Source organism: Takifugu flavidus, chromosome 2 (genome assembly GCF_003711565.1).
Source record: "Takifugu flavidus isolate HTHZ2018 chromosome 2, ASM371156v2, whole genome shotgun sequence".
NCBI classification, from domain to species: Eukaryota; Metazoa; Chordata; class Actinopteri; order Tetraodontiformes; family Tetraodontidae; genus Takifugu; species Takifugu flavidus.
Window position 1 is genome coordinate 12305247 of NC_079521.1, and position 23344 is coordinate 12328590.

Here is a 23344-nt window from a genome sequence, read left to right on the forward strand (position 1 = left end):
CACAATGACTGATGTTCATAATGGTTGTCACGGCTCCTGGGTCAGCCTCGATGTCTCCAAGCATGAACTATTGGAGTCTTGTTCCTCACAGCCTCTTTTGTGGGCAGAGATCAGCTGGTTCAGCGATCTTTAGTTAAGTTTTCCCGATTTATCTGGTGATGGAGGAGTGTCAGCACATAACGAAGGAAAATCGTTAGATTTACAAGAATGTCAATCAGAATTACTGATTCGTTGTAATACATATCATAAATCATTCTCTTGAAATACCATTGAACTGAACAAGGTCATTCTGGTCTGGCGGGGAATCAACTAATATATTGAGTACAGGAAAACAATGGAGGCATCGAGGAGGCAACATGAGTCAAACACATCAGCTGATTCTCCAATTCAAACCTCAATCAGTGAAACTCCTCGAAGCCAAACCAGCCTCTTAACTCCTGCTCCAGAGTAGAGCCCAGCTCCTCATACACGCCGCTACAATTAGGCATTCCTGCTAGCACGGTCTGGGGCTGAAGGGGAAGGGAGGGGGTCTCTTTCCTGCTGAGGTTTCTTCTTAATGCAGATATAACAAACCTAAAGCTCAGAGTTGCTTTGCCTGTCCTGGCACGTGCACGGAAAAAAATGGAAACCGCTTCAAACGGCAAGACACACGTAAAAACAAAGAAAAATACAAGAATCGTGCAAGAATCCGACTGACCCCCCCGGCAAAAACAAAGAAAGCCCATGTGAAGACTGCGTCACCTTATGAGATGCTAACAGGGTGTGTGTTTTCCAGCACGTTCCAGGTTCAAGGTGAAGCCGTGAGGTTTGTTTATTTGTTAAAAGCTCAGGACTTCAAAAAGTAAAGATCAGACAATTGCAGAGGAGCTCAAGGCCAATACTCACGCGAGATACATACTCAATAAATTATTAATGCACAGCAGCAAAATATAGACACTTACATCACTTTTATTAGCTTTATTGTGAGGCCTCCTCTGATCCTTAATTCAACGATGCCCCAAACTACCATCATCCATCACTGGCTAAACACGGCACTTGTAACCAGGGACAAAAAACACTTTAGCAGAGACAAGAAAAACATCTCCTATTATCCCTAATTAAAGACTGAAAGCAAGCTCATCAACAATGGCAAATTATCTGGTTCTAGAACTGAATCTGCCCGGTCCAGATCCTCCAATGACACTTCAGAAAATCCTGACATCAATCCTGACATCAACTCAGGCGGTAAAACATGACCTCTCTGATTGATGCTGTTCTCATCTCTATTGAACTGAAGTAAATGGCTGAATTATTTACCACTGAAACCATTTAATTGACTCATTTATTGCAACAAGAGCAGGGTGGTAAAGGTTCAAGTGTCTCTTCATGTTTCACCTTTGTTACTGTGGTTTCTGTCTGGTGAATAACATCTCCACAGTGGTCTCCAGGTCTTACCTTGCATTAGAAAGGGTCATGAAGTGGATCAGAAATGTTTGTTCTCTATGTGTTCTCTATCCTGGAGATGTAGTTTTCACAGAGAATCGTTTGGTTCTGGATTATCGTAGTAGGATTTGTCTTGGTTTGTCAACTCTGCAAAAATCTGTTGATTTTCAAAAGCAACCACAGAAGAAGCACGTTGTTGTTGTTGATGATGATTTGGGTTCTGTGTTTCTTTACTGACAGACGGACGAGGACCCATGTGGAGCGGCTGCTCTGCTAGCATCTGACAGTGTGTTGAAGATGCTGTGTAAGAGCAATCCTTGACCAGGAGGATTCACTTTTAGCAAATATCTTCATCTCTAACTGGTGCAGAGGTTGTGTAAATAAAAGGGGGGAAAAGGACTTGTTTGTTGGGTGAGACGGCCGGGACGCGGGGGGAGGATGGATTAGTCAGAGTGTTCCCAAAACACCCTTCACCAGTGACAGTTCAGTACGTACTTTGTAGCTCTCACGTCATCGGGAGGCTTCTTCAGTGGGGTAATATATGCTGATAATTCAACATGGCTGCATCCGGAGAGAAGAAAACAGCCCTGATATTGCAGTTTGTTACTACAGACAGCAGGAATTAAATCCCAAATGCAGACAGTGTGTGAAATCATCCCGAGCACTTCCCTGAAGCAGGATGTCAAAGTTACGGCTGGAGCAGGGATTCAGACAGTGGTGTCAAAGACGTCAGCGATGTAACGGCGGCGCCGACCAGGAGGGCGAAAAGGCCTTTAAAAATTAACTACGAGGCGAACAAGCTGGAAATCATTATCTCGCAGCACAGATGCTGTTAAATCATCTTCTGAAGCAGCCACGGAAACACTCGGCGGCCATATTTTGTGAAGTGTGCAATATTTCCAGATAACTGCAGGATAGGATGTTAAACTGCGGGAGGTCACAAAACAATAAACTACATCCAAAAGTGAGGAGATTAAAGCTTCATGCTGTTGTACTGCCAGTTAGGAGACACTTTAATGTACCACTGCTGGATTCATAAAGAGGGTTCAAATGTTCTATATTTACCATGAGCACGATGACGTTAAAACACTTCTGCTACCTGTGGCTCCAAAATTCCCCTTCCTCACTTCAGATAACACAGGCGAGAGCAAAAAGGTCCAATGATGCACAGAAACTGTATGATTTATTTATATTTTCCAGACAGGTCTGTTCAAAAGGTTAGTGGGGTAGTACGGTGGACCAAAGGTCGCCGGTTCGATCCCCTACCTGCACACTACAGGTCAGACAGTCCTTGAGCACCACACTGAATCCTAAAACAGCTCCTAAAGCTGCATCAAGGGTGTAAGAATGTGTTTGGATGGTTGTCATCAGTGATGTAAAGTTACTGTGCTCTGAGGTCAAGGAGGAGCAGACATACTTACCATTTAGATGTGTTTATGTAAATCATCAAAGCTTTCACGGCGTTCTATACAGCGTGGTCGTTCAGGTCCCATGTTCATGTGCAGAGATGTGTAAAATAATAAAACAATCCCTATATGCGGATTTACTGCTTTACAACTGGAACAGAAGAGCAATTAAAAGTGCATAAATTCTGGATCGTTACAGTTTATTATGATTATATTCTGAGCTCAGGCTCATGAGACAAAGCTCTCATCTTTCACTGTAAACAACGCTGTGGGTATGGAAATAATTCAAAGGCTAATGTGGATGTATGTAGCTGTTGGAGTGGTGTTGCAGGCTTGGGAAGGTCTCTCTAGCTTGTTTTTTTTATAACTTCATTTAATAATTTGGATCTGGCTCTCACTGCATGCACATTTTCACGGTTTGGGCTGAAACGTTTTGGAGCTGCGACTCTGAGGGAAGCAGAGAAGATGGAGGGGAGGAGGTGTTTGAGCTCTCCTCAGCAACGCGCGGGATGTTTATCCTCACTGAAGTACCAGTGTGAAGAGAAGAACCGGCCCAATATTTACAGAACATCTTCACAAAAGAGCATTTTATAGATTTTTATGTTTATTTTTTTGATGCCTGATGCAACATGCTTTTATGTTGTTATTTTTGGATTCTGATGTTTGCTGGTTTTCTGGGCTCTCTTTTAAGTTCCCCACCCTTCAAACCATCGTTCAGTGATCTGAGCAACACCTCTGCTGGAATATAAGGTTCTCTTTCTTAAACCTGCCGTTGGTGTGCACATATATGTCCTTCAAACCATCATCAGCTTTCCATTAAACTCTAATTTTTTCTCCTCTTGGTGAAGGTCATTGGTTTGAAGGGGGACTGCTTATATGTGAACACAAACTTGTGTTCTGACTCTTGCCACAAATTGCTTAAGAGATAAATAACTAATGTGGTGCTGTAGAGTCCATGTGTTTCATTCCTTTGAGGGTTTCCTTGTGTAATGGTCCTCACAAGTATTGATATTGCAGCTTGGCTCTCGCCAGGCTGATCTATGAGCTCCATCTGTCATTTGACAGAATTTTTTTGGAAGGAAATCCAGGTCAAATCCCCCAGAAAAAAGGGAGGGAAAAAACGTCTCTGTCTGATTAAATTGCCGTCAGAGCTTTAAAACAGCCTCCACAATTTTGTGCCTCTATATTAGTTTTCAACTTTGTCCTGTTAGAGGTCAAGAATTGTTTGAGAATATCAAACTGTTTTTTTTTTTAGCTATTAAATTAGAAGAGCTGCTGAATGACCGAGCATATTTGTAAACTCCCATTTGCTCTAAAACTTACAACTGATTACCAAAAATAATCCAGTACCAGACGGTTCTGCTGGTGGTTTGAGTGGCGGCCAAACGATGTTTAACTGCGGTGTGAAATGAATCGGTCGCAGCAGCACAGGCGTCTCATCCACACTCTTGGCAGTTCAACCCAAACATCACACAGCACGTAAACACCAATATGTCAGTAACGAATGTGCACGTAGCTCCTCCAGCAGTGGCTGGGACTTTGACTTAAATGTCAGCAGGAACATTTATTTTTATTTCCAGACATATAATCCATTCTGGTTCTGCAGAATAATCCACAGACCTTGCCAACATCGTTAAGTCAAAAGTGCGCAACTTTCGGCATTAATCCCTTTGTAAAGTCTTAAATTATAAAAGAAAATACTGTTATACATGTAAAATATATGCGTTCTTTATAAAACAAAGCCATTTTCCATGTATACTATTTATTTTTGCAGATTGATGCAAATTTTGCAGCTCTTAATCACTTTCTTGTACATGACTGAGGTTTGAAGTAACTGAAAAGGGTCATCTGAGCTAAATTATGTAAAATTTGAAGCGCTGTGGTCCACTGCCAGTCTAAATCACACAGATCGATCGTTAAAGACCAGGTAAATATCGATGGGGTTTATAACCGGGCATGGCTTGTGTCTAAATCTTAAAGATCATAAGATGTTTCGTTCCAACTCCCCCATAATCACATTTTCTAGGTCATATTTGCGCCTGTTGCTCTTTTTCCTCTCCCTGATCTTTCTTTCTCGTTAGTATTCGACTTTGTTATAAACAGGTGAATCGTCAGTAAAAGATGAATTGCTTGACTTTTTCAGTTTTTCCACCTGAAGTTGTTGGTCCAACTGTCAGAACCTCATCGGTTCTGTGAAGCTCTTGACCTGGTTACAGCTCCCCACATTCAAACATCTGCTCTCCACGGCTGATTCTCGTCCCAGATGAGTCTCAAAATGAACCACGAGAACATGCTTAATTCATCATTTCAAAGAGCAGCTAAAGATTCTTCTTCTGCTCCATAATCCTACACAAACATCTGCTTAAAAGGGACGTACTGAATCTTTGATTGTGCCACAGACGTGTGGAAAAACACTGCATACATTCAGCCCAGTATACATCTCTGAGGTAAAAGAAGCACCCTAATACTTATCTCTAATTACGACACATGATCTGTGGCCGGATTTAGAATTCCCAACCTGATTAGTTTGACTTTGAAATCGGGGAGAAACGCATCTTCCTCCTCAGTCTTTCCACCTCTTTCATAAATCAAAAGCATCACTGAGCTTTGGAGCGAAATGTCTCAAAACCAACAACCTTTAATCTCCACCACCAGGGTGAAACCAGTAAAGCCCATTTAAAAGACCCCGTTTTGCTCGTCTCTACATTAAGTGAACACGCGAAACACACATCAAACACACATTGTGTATCATTTACATCCAACTGTCTCCTAGATGCTATCAGCTCCTGTGTTTGTGTGCTGTTTTCAAGGCTTCAAGGCTTTGTTGGAAATGCCTAACCCTGTTGGCAGCCGCCCAGATGGCTGAATCAATTTAAATAATGCAAATCTGTGTGACTGTAATCACTTAAACCATTGTTTTTGTCCTTTGTTTGGTTTCTGAGAGGCTTATCAAACCAACAGTGATCTGAAAGAAAGTGAAACTCGGACCGCCTGCTGCTGCTGCATGTCAAAAACCGCCCCATCATAGGCGCTTCTGCCACAAGGGCCGGAGAGAAAAGCCACAACAAAATAAAGGAAGGAAAACTGGAAGTGAGCAGAGCTAGTTTATAACATAATGATGGAATGCTGGAGCTGGAAATGTTCCCGTCAGCAGAAATGCTGAGCTCCTCCACAAACACGTAAGACACCTTGATTTCCAGCCGGTAGGTTCAGGTGTCCACAGATAAACAGGTGCCTCCCCATCAGCGTGATCCATGGCCCGGTGTGCCGGCCTGGGCTCCATTATCTGGAGACTGGAGTTAGTCACCGCAAACCAGCTGCAGACTAATGACCTCATGCATGTATGTGCATTTTTCAGCGGTGCTGATGTTGCAGAGGGAGAACGGCCCTGTGAAGTCTTCCAGCCACTAACAACTACACTTGAGAATACCTCCAGCAAAATCCATCCATTAGATTAATATAAATGTAAATCTCACGGGCAGAAGGCGTGGCCTTAACCTCCACCCGCTTCCCCCATCCCTCCTCATCCTCTCAGCTGGGGCGTGAGTGTACGAGAAACTCTAAATAACAGCCTATTAAAATCAGATTACAAGTGGGAGCTGCCTAATATCAGGGTGAGGGTGGATTTTCTATCAGATCATCAGTCCTGAAAAGAGTTCTCTCCTCGATAGAGCAACTGTGTCGACGACAGTCATCATAATTAATTAGTAGCTTTATTCATGTTCAACACATCTGATTGATAACTCCCCGTAATTTTTTCTGATTATTTTGGCTGATTATCTCCTGCCAAAGCTCTGACCTCACACACGTAATCAGGGTCCTTTGTGAAACCCAAAAGGCTCCAGTGAGACACCAGTAAACCCAGCTATGTCAAGGATGGTTGTGAACAGAGACCTGCCTCAGTTTCATTTCCGTGTATTTATTTCCATCCTGCCCTACTTCCAGCGCAACAGCTCATTAAATTTATAATCATATGTTATAGCTAGAAATAGAAAGACAATGCGAGGAACACCAGCCGATTCCAGCAGAGTCACACAGAGCCAAGTGGCCAGAGAGAGAGGCTGTAAGATGGACTTTTGGAGGTCACGTTTTAATTTCCCATTAAATGCGCATCATTAAAGTCTCACGTTTTTCCTCAAATTTGCACTTCTGACATTCTTAAGAAAAGGGACATCAACAAAAGCAGAAAGTTCGTGTCATTCTATCATCTACACTTGATTTTTTTTTTAAAGACAGATGAAGGAAAAAAGTGGTTAAAACGCTAAAACTGTGTTAAAATCTGATATTTTGGGGAGGGGGGTGTACATTTTAGTAGTAACACATTCAAAGTTTTGGAGTAGACATGAAATTCTAAAGACATTTTGGCAAATAAGCCAAGTGGAGGACATGATAAAGACAATTATCAAATTTTTTTTTTTATTCTGTTGGACCAGAATGACTCAGAATTATTACAGTTGCTACAGTAAACATACAGCTAGCAACATGCGTAACACTTCGACTCACCAGCATTAAGCGTATTTATACCGCTTTAGCTCCTTAATGACAAGACCTTTTTATTTTCACTTACAAAAACAAGCTATGTTATTTTAATTCAATTTAAAGGTAAAGAGGCCAGGCTAACCAAGTCCTACATGGTAAAGCTAACCCCAGCTAGCTGGAGCCAGTACCCTTAAATCTACTAGAAATAGTTGAGTCTATTTTCCCCCACTTAAAAAAAAATAAGAATATTAATCAACACAAGAAACTGGTTTAATCTTTTTCATGTGTAAAATGTCTCCTTTGATGTGGGTTGCTAGGAAACAGGTGGTTTTGCACTCTTGCCTCAAATCAAATTTCAGAAAATGCTGATTTTCTTTCCCACAATTATTTTCTTTTCAGCCTGAAAACCAAATGTGAGTTAAAAGGAGATTGGCTGTGGAGTTTTAAGGCTGAAATCTTTGTCTCCCCTACAGTTGGGCGGTTGTGGGATCCTGGGCGTCGGCGTCTGGCTCTCGGTGACCCAGGGCAACTTCGCCACGCTGTCCTCGTCCCTGCCCTCCCTGTCGGCAGCCAACCTGCTCATCGCGGTGGGGACGATCACCATGGTGATTGGGTGTCTCGGATGCATCGGAGCTGTCAAAGAGAGTCGTCCTCTGCTTCTAACGGTAAATACTTCACAGTGCCGTAGCCTTGACCACTAAAAGTTTACTGAGTAGCGGCTCACATTCACCGCCCATTTAAACGACCCCGTTTCGCTCTTCTCTACACAAATCAAACACACATCGGCGTTAGCCAAAAAAATGTTTAGATTCTACATCCCCCTGCAAAGAAACCTCACTTCGCTGAGTGGAGAGAAAACAGAATTAATCATAAGAAAAATGGCTCAGCAGGAGGTAATTATGAGCTGTGTGGGACTGAATCTGTGCGTCGATCATTAGTTTGATCCGTGACTTGTTCCCTATGGTGATCAGATGGATTCCTGTGCCATGCCAACGTAATGACACATAACGAATTATACGTCTGCCCTAATGAGTGGCAGCGCCGCCGTTCTTCCTGGAGATTAGAAAAGACTTTTCCTCCCCTCAAATTTCAGGGCTAATTAACCCGTTGATTGGTGGCGAGAGGTGCAGAGTAGAGGATGGATCCGCCGGGCCCTGCTGCTGCGCTCGCTGCGAAAATATCAGCTTCTATCTGCAGCAGCAATAAAAATCAATAACGCTGAAGAATGTTTGGAATCTGATGTGATCTGGATGATTTCTGAGACGTTTCACTTCCTCGAGAAGCCTGGAACGCGTCATGTAACCTTATTTAATGCACAGTCAGCCACTTTGTTTCCAGCTTTACTTCTGACGTTCTGCTGAGGCCTTTAAATCACCAGAGCGCTATAATAAAGTTTGAACCAAAAAAAGAAAATAAGCCTCTTCATCCGACAAATCTGAAAAGCGTATGAATGCTGTCGCCCACCCCTCGCTCCTGGAGGAGCGTCAAACGCGCATATCTATCAACAGCTTCTCATCACTCACGTATTGGGTGCAGACTGTGATTGTATCGGCAGCGAACAGCAAGCACAAGCTGAAGCCCCATTCATCCTTTAAAGCTGTTTCCGACTACTTGTGCCCTGCGGATGAACTCACCGTTGGTGGAGTGTTCTCTTCCACCTGCCAAATATCTATATTTTGTCGGCTCTATGCAAGTTGCACTTTAGCTCGACCTTTTCTTTACCTGCACAAACTATTTTTAATGAAACTGAGGTCGTTATTCTCCTCCAAGGCCTCCTCGCCGTCAATGATTCGACTAAACCCAAACGATCGTTACCTTTCAAACACACGAATGTTACAGAATATACACAATCCCTCAAACCCAAGAACAGTCTAAATGGAGCTTTTCTGCTCCAGAAACACTTCCACCAGTTCAGCAGAGCCAGCGGCCACAGAATATAGACTGGTGCAGCAAACTGCATTAGACGTTGTGCTGACTGTTGAGGTTCTGCAGAAATGGACAGTGGGAACAATCGCATGTCACAGAAAGCACAATCTCTCTCTCTCCTTCTCTTTTTTTAGAATTGTATGAACAAGATGTTGAAAGGGACAATTCTCAGAGAAGATGGCTCTAATACGTGCGTGGAAGAGTGGTGTCACAGAGGAAGTGACAGTGATCCTTTTACATCTAAACGCACAACATCAGCGCTAGCTCAAGTGTGCCACAGTCACTGTAGCAACGCAGTCGTAGGCCTCTTAATCACTCTTTATTAAGCAGACGACAGGCCAAAGCAGTGTTTCACCCACACTCACAGCAATCATGAAGTGCTTCAGTTACGCATTGGCTTTATCTGGAAATAAAATGTATTTAAGAAGCAATGATTAGCTTCTTGCAGGGTGCCGTCGTGTGCGTCATTAAGGACTGGTGCTGTGCGTGACTCCCTGGCTGATTATGATGTGGAAGTGAGGGATGTCAAACTCCAGGCTGTATGACAGGTGTGAAGGAGCCACATCTGTGGGGAAAACACACGTCAGAGCATAGAGGAGGGTGCTGAAGGCTGAAGACCGTCGGCCTGATCACGATCTCCACGTCCTCCGCTCACATGATGGCCAGCTGGGTTCGTTAACCTGAAACCCACATGATGGCGGACGAGGGTCAATGTCTACCTGGATCATGTTCGCGAGCCCACCTTGGGTATTTTGAAGGAGTATTCTTGGGGAGAGGTCTTTAACAGCCATTCACATTTACCTTTGTTAGGGAAATTAAGGTTGCCAGAGCGTGCTCCACGTCCATTCATCTTCCTTTAACTGCCCCTTATACCTAATCAGAGTCCCGTTGGGTTTCGGAGTCTACTCTAATGTGCAATCAGCGTAGTAAACCGTAATAAGAGCAGCAACATCCATCCACTGTACCTGAAGTTAAAATAGATCCATGTGCCAACGAGGCGTTCATGAAGGTGCTGGCAGCAGTGAGGACAGAGAATCAGTGTGTGATTATTCAGTCTTGAAGTCTGGAGCCTCACCTGCTGCAGGTTTGTCAGGGCGGCGAGATGACGGGGGGAAGGTGTAAAAGGAGGCGGTTTAAACTACAGGGCTCCGAAAATCAGGAACTTCACGTGAAAACAAAGCAGCTTTCACCTCAAACACGCTCAGCCAAGACTCACGCTGCTCCGCAGCATGGATGAACATGATAACGAGATAACACACTAAAGCCTTGCTAACATACCCAAACCAGACCATGCAGAGCCCTGAGGTTTTACAGTTTGCTTACTTTAATACAAGTACGACTGGGATCCGACTCAAAACCACCTACATATGGAGTTTTACCCCAAATCTGTAAAGGAACCAGTGCTTGAAGCACAACTTCCAGTGCAGGAGAGGTAATTTATCACCACAATTTGATTAATTTGCAGCCACGTGCTCCAATTTTTTTCTGACGTTTAATTTCATTGGCTCAGTTTTGATCAATTTGTGCAAACAAGCATTATGGAACCGGCACAACAGAACTGTCGATGTTTAACAAAGTCGCATGCAATTCTTCATGCGGTGCGCCGCTAATGCTAGTTCTCCGGGGCCAAAATTCAAAAATTGCTTAAAAATGTAAAAATCTGCCAAAAGTTAAATGTATAAATGACTCCAGTCCCAGTTTCAGGCCTGCAGCTGCTCTTTGCACTGATAAACCTCCTTTAAAGCCCATCTGATGCGTCTGTGAAGCTCTTAGAGCCGTGTTATCGTCTCTTGCAGTAACTGAACATCTCTACCACTGCTGCACATTTATGGACGACATTCCTGACGTCTGGCAGTGTTTTATTAAGCTGTAAAGCCCAGGACCCTCTTATGGTGTTTCCTTTTATTTCTGCTGTTATGAATCGTTGTGCCGCTGTGAGCCACAGCTGCACACACAGATCCATTATTCACTTTGAATAATGACGATCCAGAATGAATATCGCATGCTTGTTTGGGTGCCTCGTAATGGGATCCGCATCCTTATTTAGAATAATTTATCACAGGGAGCACACACACACACCCACACACACACACAAAACCCCGTCATATTACAATCTTGAGATTTTAAGAGATTTTTGCTAAACTAGATAAACCGAGGGTCTTTACGTCTCATTAGGCAACTATTTAAATGAAGCTAATGATTCCTTAAAACACAGAGTTCAGCCAGTTGTTTACATGTTTACATAATTGTAAATGGGAAGTTGCAACTAAGCTTTAGATGAATTATGTATAATTTAAAAAACAACCACATTAGATTCTCTGCACTTAACTTAATTTGCCCTCCATTATTGGCTTTTTAAAATGACTTCTTAACTTGTGGTTAAAAATGAATCTGTTGTGCCCAGTACCCATATCTGTAATTCATTGGACAATAAAACGAAATAGGAAATTTCATAACAGTAACACATTTAGCAGGTAATTCAGTGGTTTCCTTGTAGTATATTGGAAAGGCAAACTGCGGCCACTATCCCATTAAATAGTCCCAGTGTGTCCAGCTCTTGCCTGTGGTCTAAAGAAGAGGAATCAAATTTTCCTTTTAAGAGGAGATTAATGAGCAAATTTTCAGAGAGCCACAGGGAATAAGACTGGTTTGTTTTCTTCATGCCTGTGACAATTACTTTCTCATTCTTAATGTTCCTCCGCTTTGTGGTCTGAGAGACTGATCAACACGACAGAGGCACAAATGACACCATCGTCGCCTTTAATATCACATTTTTCACGGAGGGAAATTCTGAGTTAGCTCAGCCAGGAAAACGGGGTCAAAATGGCAGCATTTTGCTGGGATATTGCACTGTTTGGCATCTAATTTTAACTTGGAAAACTCAAATAACTCAGTGGTTTGAGAAGCAAGGCTGCTTGTGTGGGATGTCAGAACTGATTCATGCACACATCCAGCAGGAAGGTCGGGCTGCCCCCATGGTAGTATGAATCTGCTCGAACTCTTGACTTCTAGTTTTTCCGTGCGCTGCAGCGCTTCCCTCAACTGTCTAAAGGGTAAGTCAAGAGTCTTTTCTGCTTGGCTGCACCATTCAAAGGAACTCTCTGCTCTTGGTTTAGCATCATGCTAGTGATGAGCCTCTCCTTCCAAAAAATGCATATGGAATTTGGAAGCCAGGAAAGAACAGTGACATTTATAGTTGTGGATATTTTGGAGCTGCTCTTTAAAAGAACAAAGGTGAGTTTGAACCACCAGGCCTGGTACCCGGTTACTCACCCAGTCCCCCACCTTCCCCTCGTGCTATGCTCAGTGATTCATGCATGCAGCCAGTGTCAGAGACCTCCGGGGCAACTTGGCATTCCTGCGAACCGGCTTCCACTGTCGAGCAAGGGCCTGGAAAACAAAGAAGAAGGATGATGCCTTCAGAAAACAACATCTATACTTTTCAAATCTGTCTGGACCCTCTGATGTGGTCTCAGGCTTTCTGTGGCCGGCTCTCAAAAAGAAAAACTAAGATCCTGCTTGGAAACAGCTCTAGGCTCTGCTGGAGCCTAATCCATCCATGAAGTTTAGAACTTGTTTGAAAGCAGAGGTTTATCACATACAGCCTCACTCTCAGGGTGAGACCAGGAACAAACAGGAGGGCTGCACCACGTCAGTAATGTCAACCAGCAACACCTGCTCTCACGACAGAAAACACGGCTCTTTTTACAATGACACGAGCCCGCGCTTTTCATCACAGCTTTTTTCCCTTCATTTAACAGCTTTGCCATTATTTTATACGGTGCCACTAGAAACGGTGTCCCAGAATAACCTCATCATCCAAAATAATCATTAAACACTGCAATGTTCATCTCCATTCTAACTTAAATGAGACCGTTTTGTTATTTCAAATGGGAATAAAGCAGAAATTATTATGTTAGAATCAACGTGAGCGACACCAGAGAGGAGCTGAGGAGATTTAAGGTGGACTATTATCCAAAATAGCAAACTGATGATTTGTATTAAGGATCCTGAGGCCCGAGGGGGGTGAAAAATGAGGAAAACACATCTGAATGCAGATTTGCATCCATCTGACAAAGCATCACAAGGGAGAAGGAGAAAAATAAAGCATGCGTGAGAAGGATCAACGTGCTGATAGGTCTGTCGATTATGAGTGAGGGACAGAGGACCTGATGGATGACACTGTAATGATTTTAGGCATTCAGGAGGATCTATTACCCTCTCTGAAGCTCCTCGCATGCACACGGCAGCGCTGGCTCATGATAAAACGTGGTTCTTAATCAATCCCAATGTAGAGGGGAACACTCTATATCACCCCTCCCAGTCTGTCTGACCGGCTGCGATTGTCCCGGTGCTCTGCTCTCTGTCTGTCAGGATGAAATAGTGAGGCCTAACAGTCCACAGCCGCTCCATCTAGTTACCTTTGTCAGCTCCTCAGCGCTGCACTTATTCCTTTGTTATTTATTTTACTTTATCATTCCATAAAGTACAATTCAAGCCCACCCTCACTTCAGTTTATACTTCACACATTCTTCGCAAATGTCCATCATCACCAGTGGTCTCTTCCGCCTCGCAGATAAATGGCGTGTTAAATTTTATTCCCTTTGTGTCTCGCAGTTCTTCATCTTGCTCCTGCTTATCTTCTTCCTGGAGATTCTGTTCATCATGCTCTTCTTCATCTACCAAGACGAGGTAAGACGCCTGGAGAACCCTTGATGTCTGATATATCCCATGATTCCCTCCCTCTCTGGCTACAAGAGATAATAAGTGGTGCAGAAAAAAGAAACCTTTTAGATAGAAGCTGTCATTTTACTGTGACTCATCCCGGCGGTGAGGCCTGTGAGGAGTTCACGTGTGTGGAAAAGAGTCCTTCAGCCGGCATTTTTCTCAAAACGATTTGGAAATGATTCCACTTTGTTCTGGGTGATACCGCCCTGATACCACTGGACCCCCGATGGCCTTGGTTTGGTCATAAGTCTCAGAATTTGCACTTTTTCACATGTAAATAGAAAGAAGAGGAGGCGCGCTCCTCTCCAAGCTCCATGATAAAACATTTGCTGGCTTTTTCAAGGATTTTAATAATGTATCAAAGGATGAGCTAAACTCCTCCAATCCTCTTTTTTTTAATTAAAGTTTTGCTGGCTGGAATTTTGGACGGTATTATGAAAAATAAAAAGGCAGCACGGTGTGAAAGGCTTTTGACAATATTAAACCTATAAGAGCCAGACGTCTCTCAGATACGGGGCATTCGCAATGGCTGCATGTGTAAGATTAGCCTGCAGAGAATCACAATGGTCCAGGCTGGAGCCACGATGACTCCAAATTCCCGAAATATGCTTTTAGTATCTTCTAAGGCAGGTGCCAAGCGCTTAAAGTCTGCTGCTTACGTTATCTGCTGATGCAGAGCTGCAGCTTCCCGCGTAATCGCATAAATGTGCAATTCATGAGCGTTTTGCAGTAAAGTCCATGTAGGTTTTAATTAATTTCCTCAAATTTAATTAAAGAAGGCGGAAACAACAACAGCAACTGATTTCACGACTGATCTTTTATTCATTAGGAAATCATGAAAACTGCTCTGAACTTCAGCTCAACCTGTTTCTACGTAATTCTGATAAAATTCCAACATATCAGATGGAAAGTTTGTGCGTGAGACTTCTCAGCATTCTGCTGAATGCAAACGCTGTAATTAAAGGTGCGACCGCTGACACTTGCTCGCCTACATCAATCATTTCCATTTTCTAAACAATGTGTGCTGCATTATTCATGCGTTGGGGCATCAAAGAACATTCCAGAAGACCAAAGCAGATGCTTTTTAAACCCCAGGTTACTGTGATGCCTTATTTTAACTCTGGGATGCTTTCATTGCTGCGGAGGCATCTCAGTCTGTCCTTGGTGGTGTATCGTTGGTCATTAGTAAACCCCTGCACCCCCCACCCCCCGGAAGAAAAGAGAACAAACAAAAGAAAATCCGTGGCCGCGAAGGATCGGGGAGATAATTGAAGCGCTCTTTTAGTTTGATAATGTTATCTCTAACATGCTTGGCTGTTTCTCTCAGGACCTTGTCCCCTCATGTTACTGCCGCCCATTATTCAGCTGTGAATTATTCAGTCTCGCCTCCCCAGGAGGCGATTAGCGACAACGGCAGAAAGAAGTTATTGATGATGTGGACGTCACGCAGAATTGGTGTAACGAGGGAGATCACTCGCGCAACAAAAAAAAGCCAACCGGGGCCACGATTACCACGTTTCTACATGCTGCTTTGTGTAACTAGTCATTAGTTATTGGATTTAAATACTGGTTCTTTTATGTCAACTGAATTGTGTGCACGTTCCAAAAACCAGCAGCAGAAATTTCATACACTAACATTTAAAGTGGTTAGATGGGATTTGATTTTTTTCCCCCAGCATTAGTATTTGTTTCTACTTCCTGTGGTAATTTAGGGCTAATAAAGTGAGAAAGCACCATGAAAGGGTACTTTCCCAGTATAACCTGCAGCCACACTGTACACACCAGGTGAGAAACGCTACACAGATACCATTTCCTAACTGGTGTGCGTAGCAGTGCACGTGGTTGCTCTCCTTTCTGGGCCTCAGTAGCGGTCACGCTCACTGAGCCAGTATATTACACCTACTTGAAGCCTGATAAAAAGCTGTGACGTGGCTGGAAGCCATTTCACACGGCTCACAGATCTTCCGAGCAGCTTAAACGTTTGCCGTTTGTTTCACTTTGTTGGTCCCTGAGGATGATGGAAGGGTCCTTAGAGGTTAACGCCAGTGGAGCCTCTGTGGCTCAAGGTGTCAGAGAGAATAAAAATGATTCTGACTCACTGGGATGATATTGTAAACTGATGTATAGATGTTTCTTTATCATCTCCGCCTGAGTGTACAACCTTGCCGGCTTGGCTTTATTATCACCAGGAGGAAAAATTATCCCCCCCTCCCACACTGCATGCACAAAGATGAGCAGAGGAATAACAAACGCAGGCCGACTGCAGCAGCAGCAGAACAGGGCAGGAAAATCTGCCTCGATGTTTCAGCACTGCAGTTAGAAGCATGCACACTTTGGTGACTACTGGAATATTTTTAATCCCTTTTATTAAATCCATCTAATTAAGGCTTCATTGGCTCTTTGCTATTCTCTTTTTTGCTTTATTTTTTTCAAATCATGTTTTAATTCGAGAGTCAGGGCACACAAAAGATGCACATTTGACGATTTGAGAAAATAATGACATGTTTACTGCGATCTTAAAGGTTCTAGTAAGTGAGAAAAGGGGTCTGGAGAAGGTTCCTGAATAAAACCCAGTTACCCTCCTGCTCAGCTGACTGTGCTGACCGCTGTGACAGCATCTTTAAGATATTAAAAGGTTGTATAAAAGGCCTCATCATGACTGGAGATGTGTATTCATCTTATACGTGACGGCGCAGGCTGAGGCTCTCTTCAGACACCCTCAAGGCTGCTTTGTCTGCTTATTCCACATCAGAACATAAAAACAGTCTCGATCAGAGAAGGCTTCAGAACACTGATTGAGACCTTGAATCAATTGCACCTCGCCCTTGTGAGCTCAGACTTCTTTTCTGTGCCACCTAGACTGAGACCAACCGTCATTATTCTGGGAAATTAATAAAATTAGATATTGATTCATTATTCTAACAACCCTGCAGGGACGTTTGTGGGTCAGGAACAAAAGCAGAGGTAATAGAATAAACACTAAAATGAAACTCTCCAAGTAAAAATGCTGACACTTAATTGGTAGGAATGTATTTTCCAGCCTGGGTCTAATGGGTTCCCCCCCGAGGGGTATATAAAGCTGTTGCGCAACCACATTGATAGAACTTAGTGGCTATGATATAAATAATGCAAAACCAGATCAATGAAATGTTAGCGTATTATACCAAACACATCAGCGAGGCCTTTTCCACGCCGGATGTAAAATAGGTCTCGATTTATCCCTTCATTTTAAATAAGCCAAATATTAAGAGTTGCTTGTGGGCTGCTGCGAAGACATCAGTCAGATATGCGATATATGAGCACTCTTCCCAGATTCAAATCCATCACTTTGCTGCATCTGCAGAGATCTCTGACTTCAAACAGCACTTCAGTCCCATAGCAAGAAACAGCTTCCACTCTGACGTTGATGGGTAAAGATTTGAGAAAAGTCTCCCTTAATCAGCCCCATGTCAGCACTTCCCTGCACATGCCACTCACCTCCCTTCTTCACCCTGAAAAGGTGCGTTCAGTGAAAAGATAACTATATTATAACCGCGATTTGATTTTGAGACCTGCTAGCAATTAGAATCTTGATCACAGCAGGACCAGCACCTTCTGTCAAGCTATTCCATCCACTAAAGTGATGCTGCTGCTCATTCAAACGCAGAATCAGGACACTTTAGTTCACCACAGTACAATTAACCAGCATGGAATGCTCAGACTACCTACTGTGCTGCACGGCTCACTCTGCTGGGATCATCTACATTCACACGTTCTCGATGAGGTCAGTGCAGCAGACGGGCTTTATTTCCCTCTTCAGTTCACTGGTTTATGTCTGAACGAGGTACTCGTCACGGGCCTGTGGTACATGTGATTTGCTGTCCGCTTGTGTGCTTTGGGACGAGTCAAGGTAAGGCAAAGCTGCTGTAAAGAGAGAGCCACGAAGAGCGATGGTTAGCTTGGATTCTGAAAGAGCTCATTCTCTGACCCAGGGGGCAGCCGACCCATTAAAATGAGCCATGGGGGCTCCCATACAGGTGACAGCCGATGTGTGTATTTCACTTTGATGGTGTCATTTGTAAAACTTCAGTGCGTCCTGCTGAATTAATTAAGATCTCATTTTACCCTCTTAGCTGCAGCATAAACTAACTATTTGTAATTGTGGTTCAACTACACTGTAAAACAGTCATACGTTGATTAATGGAGTCTAAATGTTCAAACATTAGGTCGATAGACAATTTGTGTATGTGACTCTGAGAGGTGGTCACAGAGCTTCCTGCTGAATAATATTCACCCATTTTGCATGTTGATACACAGTTCAGCTGTTAGCACACTACATAAATGCGTCAGTACTCACGTATTCAAGTACCGATGTGTTGAATTAAAAACTTTCAACAGTTTTGGCACTTAAATTCCAGTTGATTTGCATTTAAATAGCCCAAGATCAGAAATCCTACATTTGTCTCTAGAGGAATTGAACTTTTTGTAATTTCCTTCACTACTAGACTGAGTTTCATTATTTCTGGCTGACACATTTCTCTTCCGTTGAGGTGTTCTTGTACCTGGAAGACTGGAAACCCAAATTGTCCTGTCAGAACTCGATTGTATTTATTCCAGCCGTCTACAACGTCTCAAAGAGTTTTGCATTGCAGGTCACCTGTGCACAGACCGGTGGCTCATTATCAAAGGCACAATCGAACCAACGACCTTCATAAACCACGAGACAAAGACTAATATTAATAATACAGCAAATAAGTCCTTTAATCATGACAACATAAATGATTCCTACCTAAAACAAACATCTCTAGTTTATCCGTTTATATTTTTGGGCTAGTTTCACACAATAGCTTAATTATTGATTGGTGTGCTATTCTGCTTTTCCCTCAAGAGAAGTCTGTTTTGATTTCTGTGTAAAGCTCTTTAGAAGGGGTCTGGAAATAAAACACCATTTTAACAGTCAGTCGCTGCCTCATGGTAATTTCTGTTGACATGGCTTATTTCTGAATCCAGGTAGCTAAAATAGCTAAAACCTCACATGCTGTACAACACAGACCACCCTCAGAAATCCCATTTTGAACCTCATATCCTCCTTTTCTCCCCACATGGTGAGGGCTTCACCATCAGCCATTCTACTATTTTAACTTATAGGGATATCAGAACACGTCGCCGCGATCAGAACAAATTTCAGGGCTGAGAAACTTTTCATCTGGGGAAATGACAGGAGACAGACGCCTCTGGCCAATAACCTGTGTCAAAGCTATGAGAGGCAAACTGAATTGCCCAGAATCAGGCAGGATGTTCACAGGTGTGGGTTTGGGGTTGTCAGATGAAGGAGCAGCTTGAGCCATGTTGATGATATCGAGGATCTCCAAAGTTGATGATTATAAATATTGTAATTGCAATCTGGCAATTATGAAAGAACACAGTGGAGCAAAGCTGATGCGGGCGGAAGCGACTCAAGGAATTGCAATTATTCTGCTGCTGCTTGTGATTGTTGGTACCGGCAAGCCGGGGGCAGGTTCTTCTGTTCCCCGGGGAAAACGCTGCCACGCTGCATTCCCAATCGATAGAGTTGATATTTGAAAATGTTGTATTTCTTGAGAGAGGAGTGCAGGGATTCTCCCAGTGGGTGGAAATATAATTGATATTACATCAACAGCCCTCTGCCCCCCCACAGCTCAGACATTCATTAAAAATAGAACAAGAGTATCACTGAAGATGGGAGGAGTCAGGAATCCTCCACCTGTCTCAGCAGCTTCGTGGCAGCAACATTTGGAATTCCCCTCCAGGTGGTTAAAATAAATATCTGGGGCAAGAAGGATCGGGCTTCAATCCTGGGCTTGGGCCTTTCTACGTGGAGCTGACATGTCTTCTCTGTGGGTTTTCTCCAGTTCCCTGGAGCCTAAGCATCACAATGAGAGCAGTCTGATGGGTTGCATTTGGGATTCAGAGCGGCTCTGCTTTAAGGGTCAGCCACAGGTGAACACTGGAGCAGATGTTCTAACCCTTCACAGACAGAAGAGGGCACTCACACAGCCAGTCTGGATGGACATGTCCCTCCTGCTGGTGGAAGCAGAGTTCTCTGTTCAGGGAGGTGGTTCAAGGCCTGCAGTAGCCGTCAGGAGGTCGACCAGTCTCACACACGATGAAACGCTCCCTCCTTCATGTTGTCCTACAAAGGTGTTCGTTCCTGCATCCATCCATACAGAACACAGATTCTACTTCACCACTGCCTAACGATCTGGAAAATTAATGCAGAAATGTGGATACTCCTGCAGAATTTCCAGTTCCTTGTGAGCTACGAAGTGTCTGATTAAAACATGAACGCGAGCAACGATGTTTGTTCAGGAGCTAAATCTTGTACCTGTGGCAGCCCAGAACACGTTGTACAGTGCCGACCTGGGCCATGTGCATGAACGCAAGGATCTATGTGTTGGAATTTCAAATATTAACAAATGAATGATTACAGCTGATTGATTGTCACCCTGGTTTGGCATCAACCGTCCTCTCACACGGCTCAAAGTGCTCATGAAGACCTGATTACACTCAGCGCCTGGTGAGGATTCTAATTAAGTAACCCTCACAGGGATTCTAATTGATTTATGCAGCTATATGGGATCCCACCACTGGATTAATATAAAGGAGAACGCCATGTAATTTTAATAATTTAAAGGAAATTCTGGGCCCCAAGCCCGAGAAGAAATTTGTGTCTTAGTTCCCTCGTTCATTATCTGAGGATCACTCCCAGAGTCCACGTTCCACTTCAAATTTCAAGGGTTATTCCTCGCGTTTATGGCGGGCTGTTCTCAGGCGCAGGTACAACATATGTGGATTTCCTTGAGGGGTGTTAAGCCTGTCTGAAATGCATCAAAGATTTAGGGCTTATGTCTCAAGTCAGGGGAATTAAACTGCGAGTCACGGTAGGTTGCAGATGGAATAATCAGCTATGAAAGAATTCCAAATTGGTCGGCGAATGGGAAAATCTAATCTGGAGTTTCTTTGGAAAAGGGGGACAATGTTGTTTTCTGGAAAGAAGCTGGAGCCGACCAGTGTGAGGTGAGGATGGCAGAGAATCTAAATAAACGTTAAAACCTTGAATGTCATCATCAGTAACGAGATGAAAAATGTGTCTCCTTGTAGCTTTGTTAATGTGACCCCATTTTTGCATTTCACACTACTAAAATGAAGGCAAAGACAAGTTGTTTTCTGCTAAATGAGATGATCTGAAACACACCTGAACAGGCAGGAACACATTTATTGAATAAGTGAACCATCGACAGTCAGTCCCTTCTTTTTTCTCTGCACTGCTTTTCTCTCACGGCCTTTCTTCCAGTAACAAATTTGACCTCCATTTTAGATCAAATTCTTTTGAAAAATCAAAAAACTCTTTGATAAGAATATGGGTCCTCTGGATGGGAACCAGCCGTTACCTGTGCCTAAAGGACAACGGTCAAAGCTGTTTCTGAAAGAGTGTGTGATTTTAACACGAGCACATGAGAACTGTTGTCCCCACACATCACACATCTCATCCACCCATAACACAGTGCTGAGCTAAGCACCCATTCACACCTGTAACCATTCCACTCTCTCTCTAAGGTCCGCCGAGTGGCTTCTCAGGACCTTTGTCTCGCTGATGACCCTTAAAGACCCTTAAAGACCCTTAAAGACAGCTCAAATGGTTTCATCTCCCACTGAACCAGTCAGAACTGAAGAAGCCTTTGGTGAGAGGGGTGCAACATCTTCCAGTTGCTTTCAGCAGCCCAGCGGACTGTCCACTGCCCGCAGTAGCATGTCTCTGGTTCTCCTCCATGTGATGGCCACATACTTCCAGGGGATTCTATGTTACACACTCAGACGAATGTAGAATAATAAGTGTTCAGCTTTATTTAAGCGGAGATAAAGACAGAGGTTTGAAGCACACTGTGATCGATAAACTGGATCAGCAAGGCTGTAATGTGTTATCCTAAAGGAAAGGTGTGTGTGTGTGTGTGTGTGTGTGTGTGTGTGTGTGTGTGAGCAGCTAAATAGTCTCAAACTGTTCTCCTGAAGATCTTTAGTTTTACCACTTTCAGCAGATTAGCTGCCATTAAAGACTCTCTAGCGTTGACCAGCCTTCAGTACAGTAATCAATGCATTTACTTTGAATACAGTAAATTCAAATGTCTAGAAGAAGAAAAAACACAGAAAAAGGCTTCTTCAAACACTGAATATACCAAATGGAACATAAGATGTAATGCTCTCAATGCTGTGGTATAGATACAAAAGACTAGTAAATCTGCAAGTGGCAAAAAAAAAGCCTGTTGATATAGCAACCATCGTTGCCATGGTACTGCAGCCAGCCACAACAGTAAAAGGAGTCTAAATGGCAAAAAGCTAAAGATCCAGTATGAAAAAAAGGAAAACTATGACCTTGCTGCCAGTTAGCCAATGAAATTACCGTGCCTGCGTCGGTTATGTCAGACTGAAAACGAAGCACAAGCGGAGAGACGTCATGTCTCTAAGGAGATCTGCAAGCAGAGTGCTGCGTTCACTGACCTGCTACCTCGTAGGGTCCCCCAGGTCAACCTTATAAAAGGCAGATTATCTTCCCCTTATGTTTTCTTCCATTTGGTTTTAAGAATTTAAAATCCCAAAGAGAAATGATAGTTTCATGGGAAAAAACTTTTTTTTTTTCTTAAATCCTTGTCTCCATCCTGTCTCCTGCTGGCTCCATGGACCAAATACTGTTTTTTGCCTTTGAACAGCAGGATTCCAATACACTTTGCACGTTATGAAACCTTTTCATCTGCCCAGAAAGCATTTTGTCCTCCATATAGGTTACGCTCTGCTCCCTATACTGTTTATATTTCTCCTGCACCCAATCTTGTTCCCGCTGCCATCTCTCATCTCTGCCCTCCGCTCTCCTATAGTATATAGAGTACATCTCTTATCTTTGCTTGTAACCTCGCTCCATAAATAATTGATGGACCATCTTTGACTTGCATGGTGTCATTAAAGGACAGACCAAGGCTGTGAGAACACCATCACTAGCTAGTACAAGTACAGCCATTGCTTATGCTGTCTGTTTCCTACACTCTGACTTTAATTCCAAAACATGGAGATTCATCTGGTCCACCCAGACATCTTGTGAAGGCTCCATCTTTACATACTCGGGGAGGGGAGAGTCAAATATTACGCATGCACTCACACATAGCACCCATGTTCAATTTGATGCGCATGTGGGAGGAAACCAGAACACAAGACACAACGAGGAGTATTAGACACAAAACTACCTGCAGTCTGGGCTGCCTAAAGGTCATTGGACCGTGATTGATCTCTGATTAGACCGATCGCCCAAATGCGTAAACATAGCTGAAGAGCAGGTGTGTGTCTACGTGCGTGCGGGTGTGTGAACAGGTTGTGTT

General features: G+C 43.4%; 1 protein-coding gene across 3 annotated transcripts in view; it reads left to right on the top strand.

Annotated features, from left to right (window-relative positions):
• The window catches only part of tspan4a (tetraspanin 4a), a 70283-nt gene that overhangs the window by 37786 nt on the left and 9153 nt on the right, over positions 1 to 23344 (top strand). For all 3 annotated transcript variants that reach the window (XM_057025794.1, XM_057025791.1, XM_057025793.1), the window contains 2 exons: positions 7781 to 7972; positions 13851 to 13925. In XM_057025794.1, the coding sequence (XP_056881774.1) occupies positions 7781 to 7972; positions 13851 to 13925 (267 nt within the window). The remainder of the gene's footprint in view (positions 1 to 7780; positions 7973 to 13850; positions 13926 to 23344) is intronic.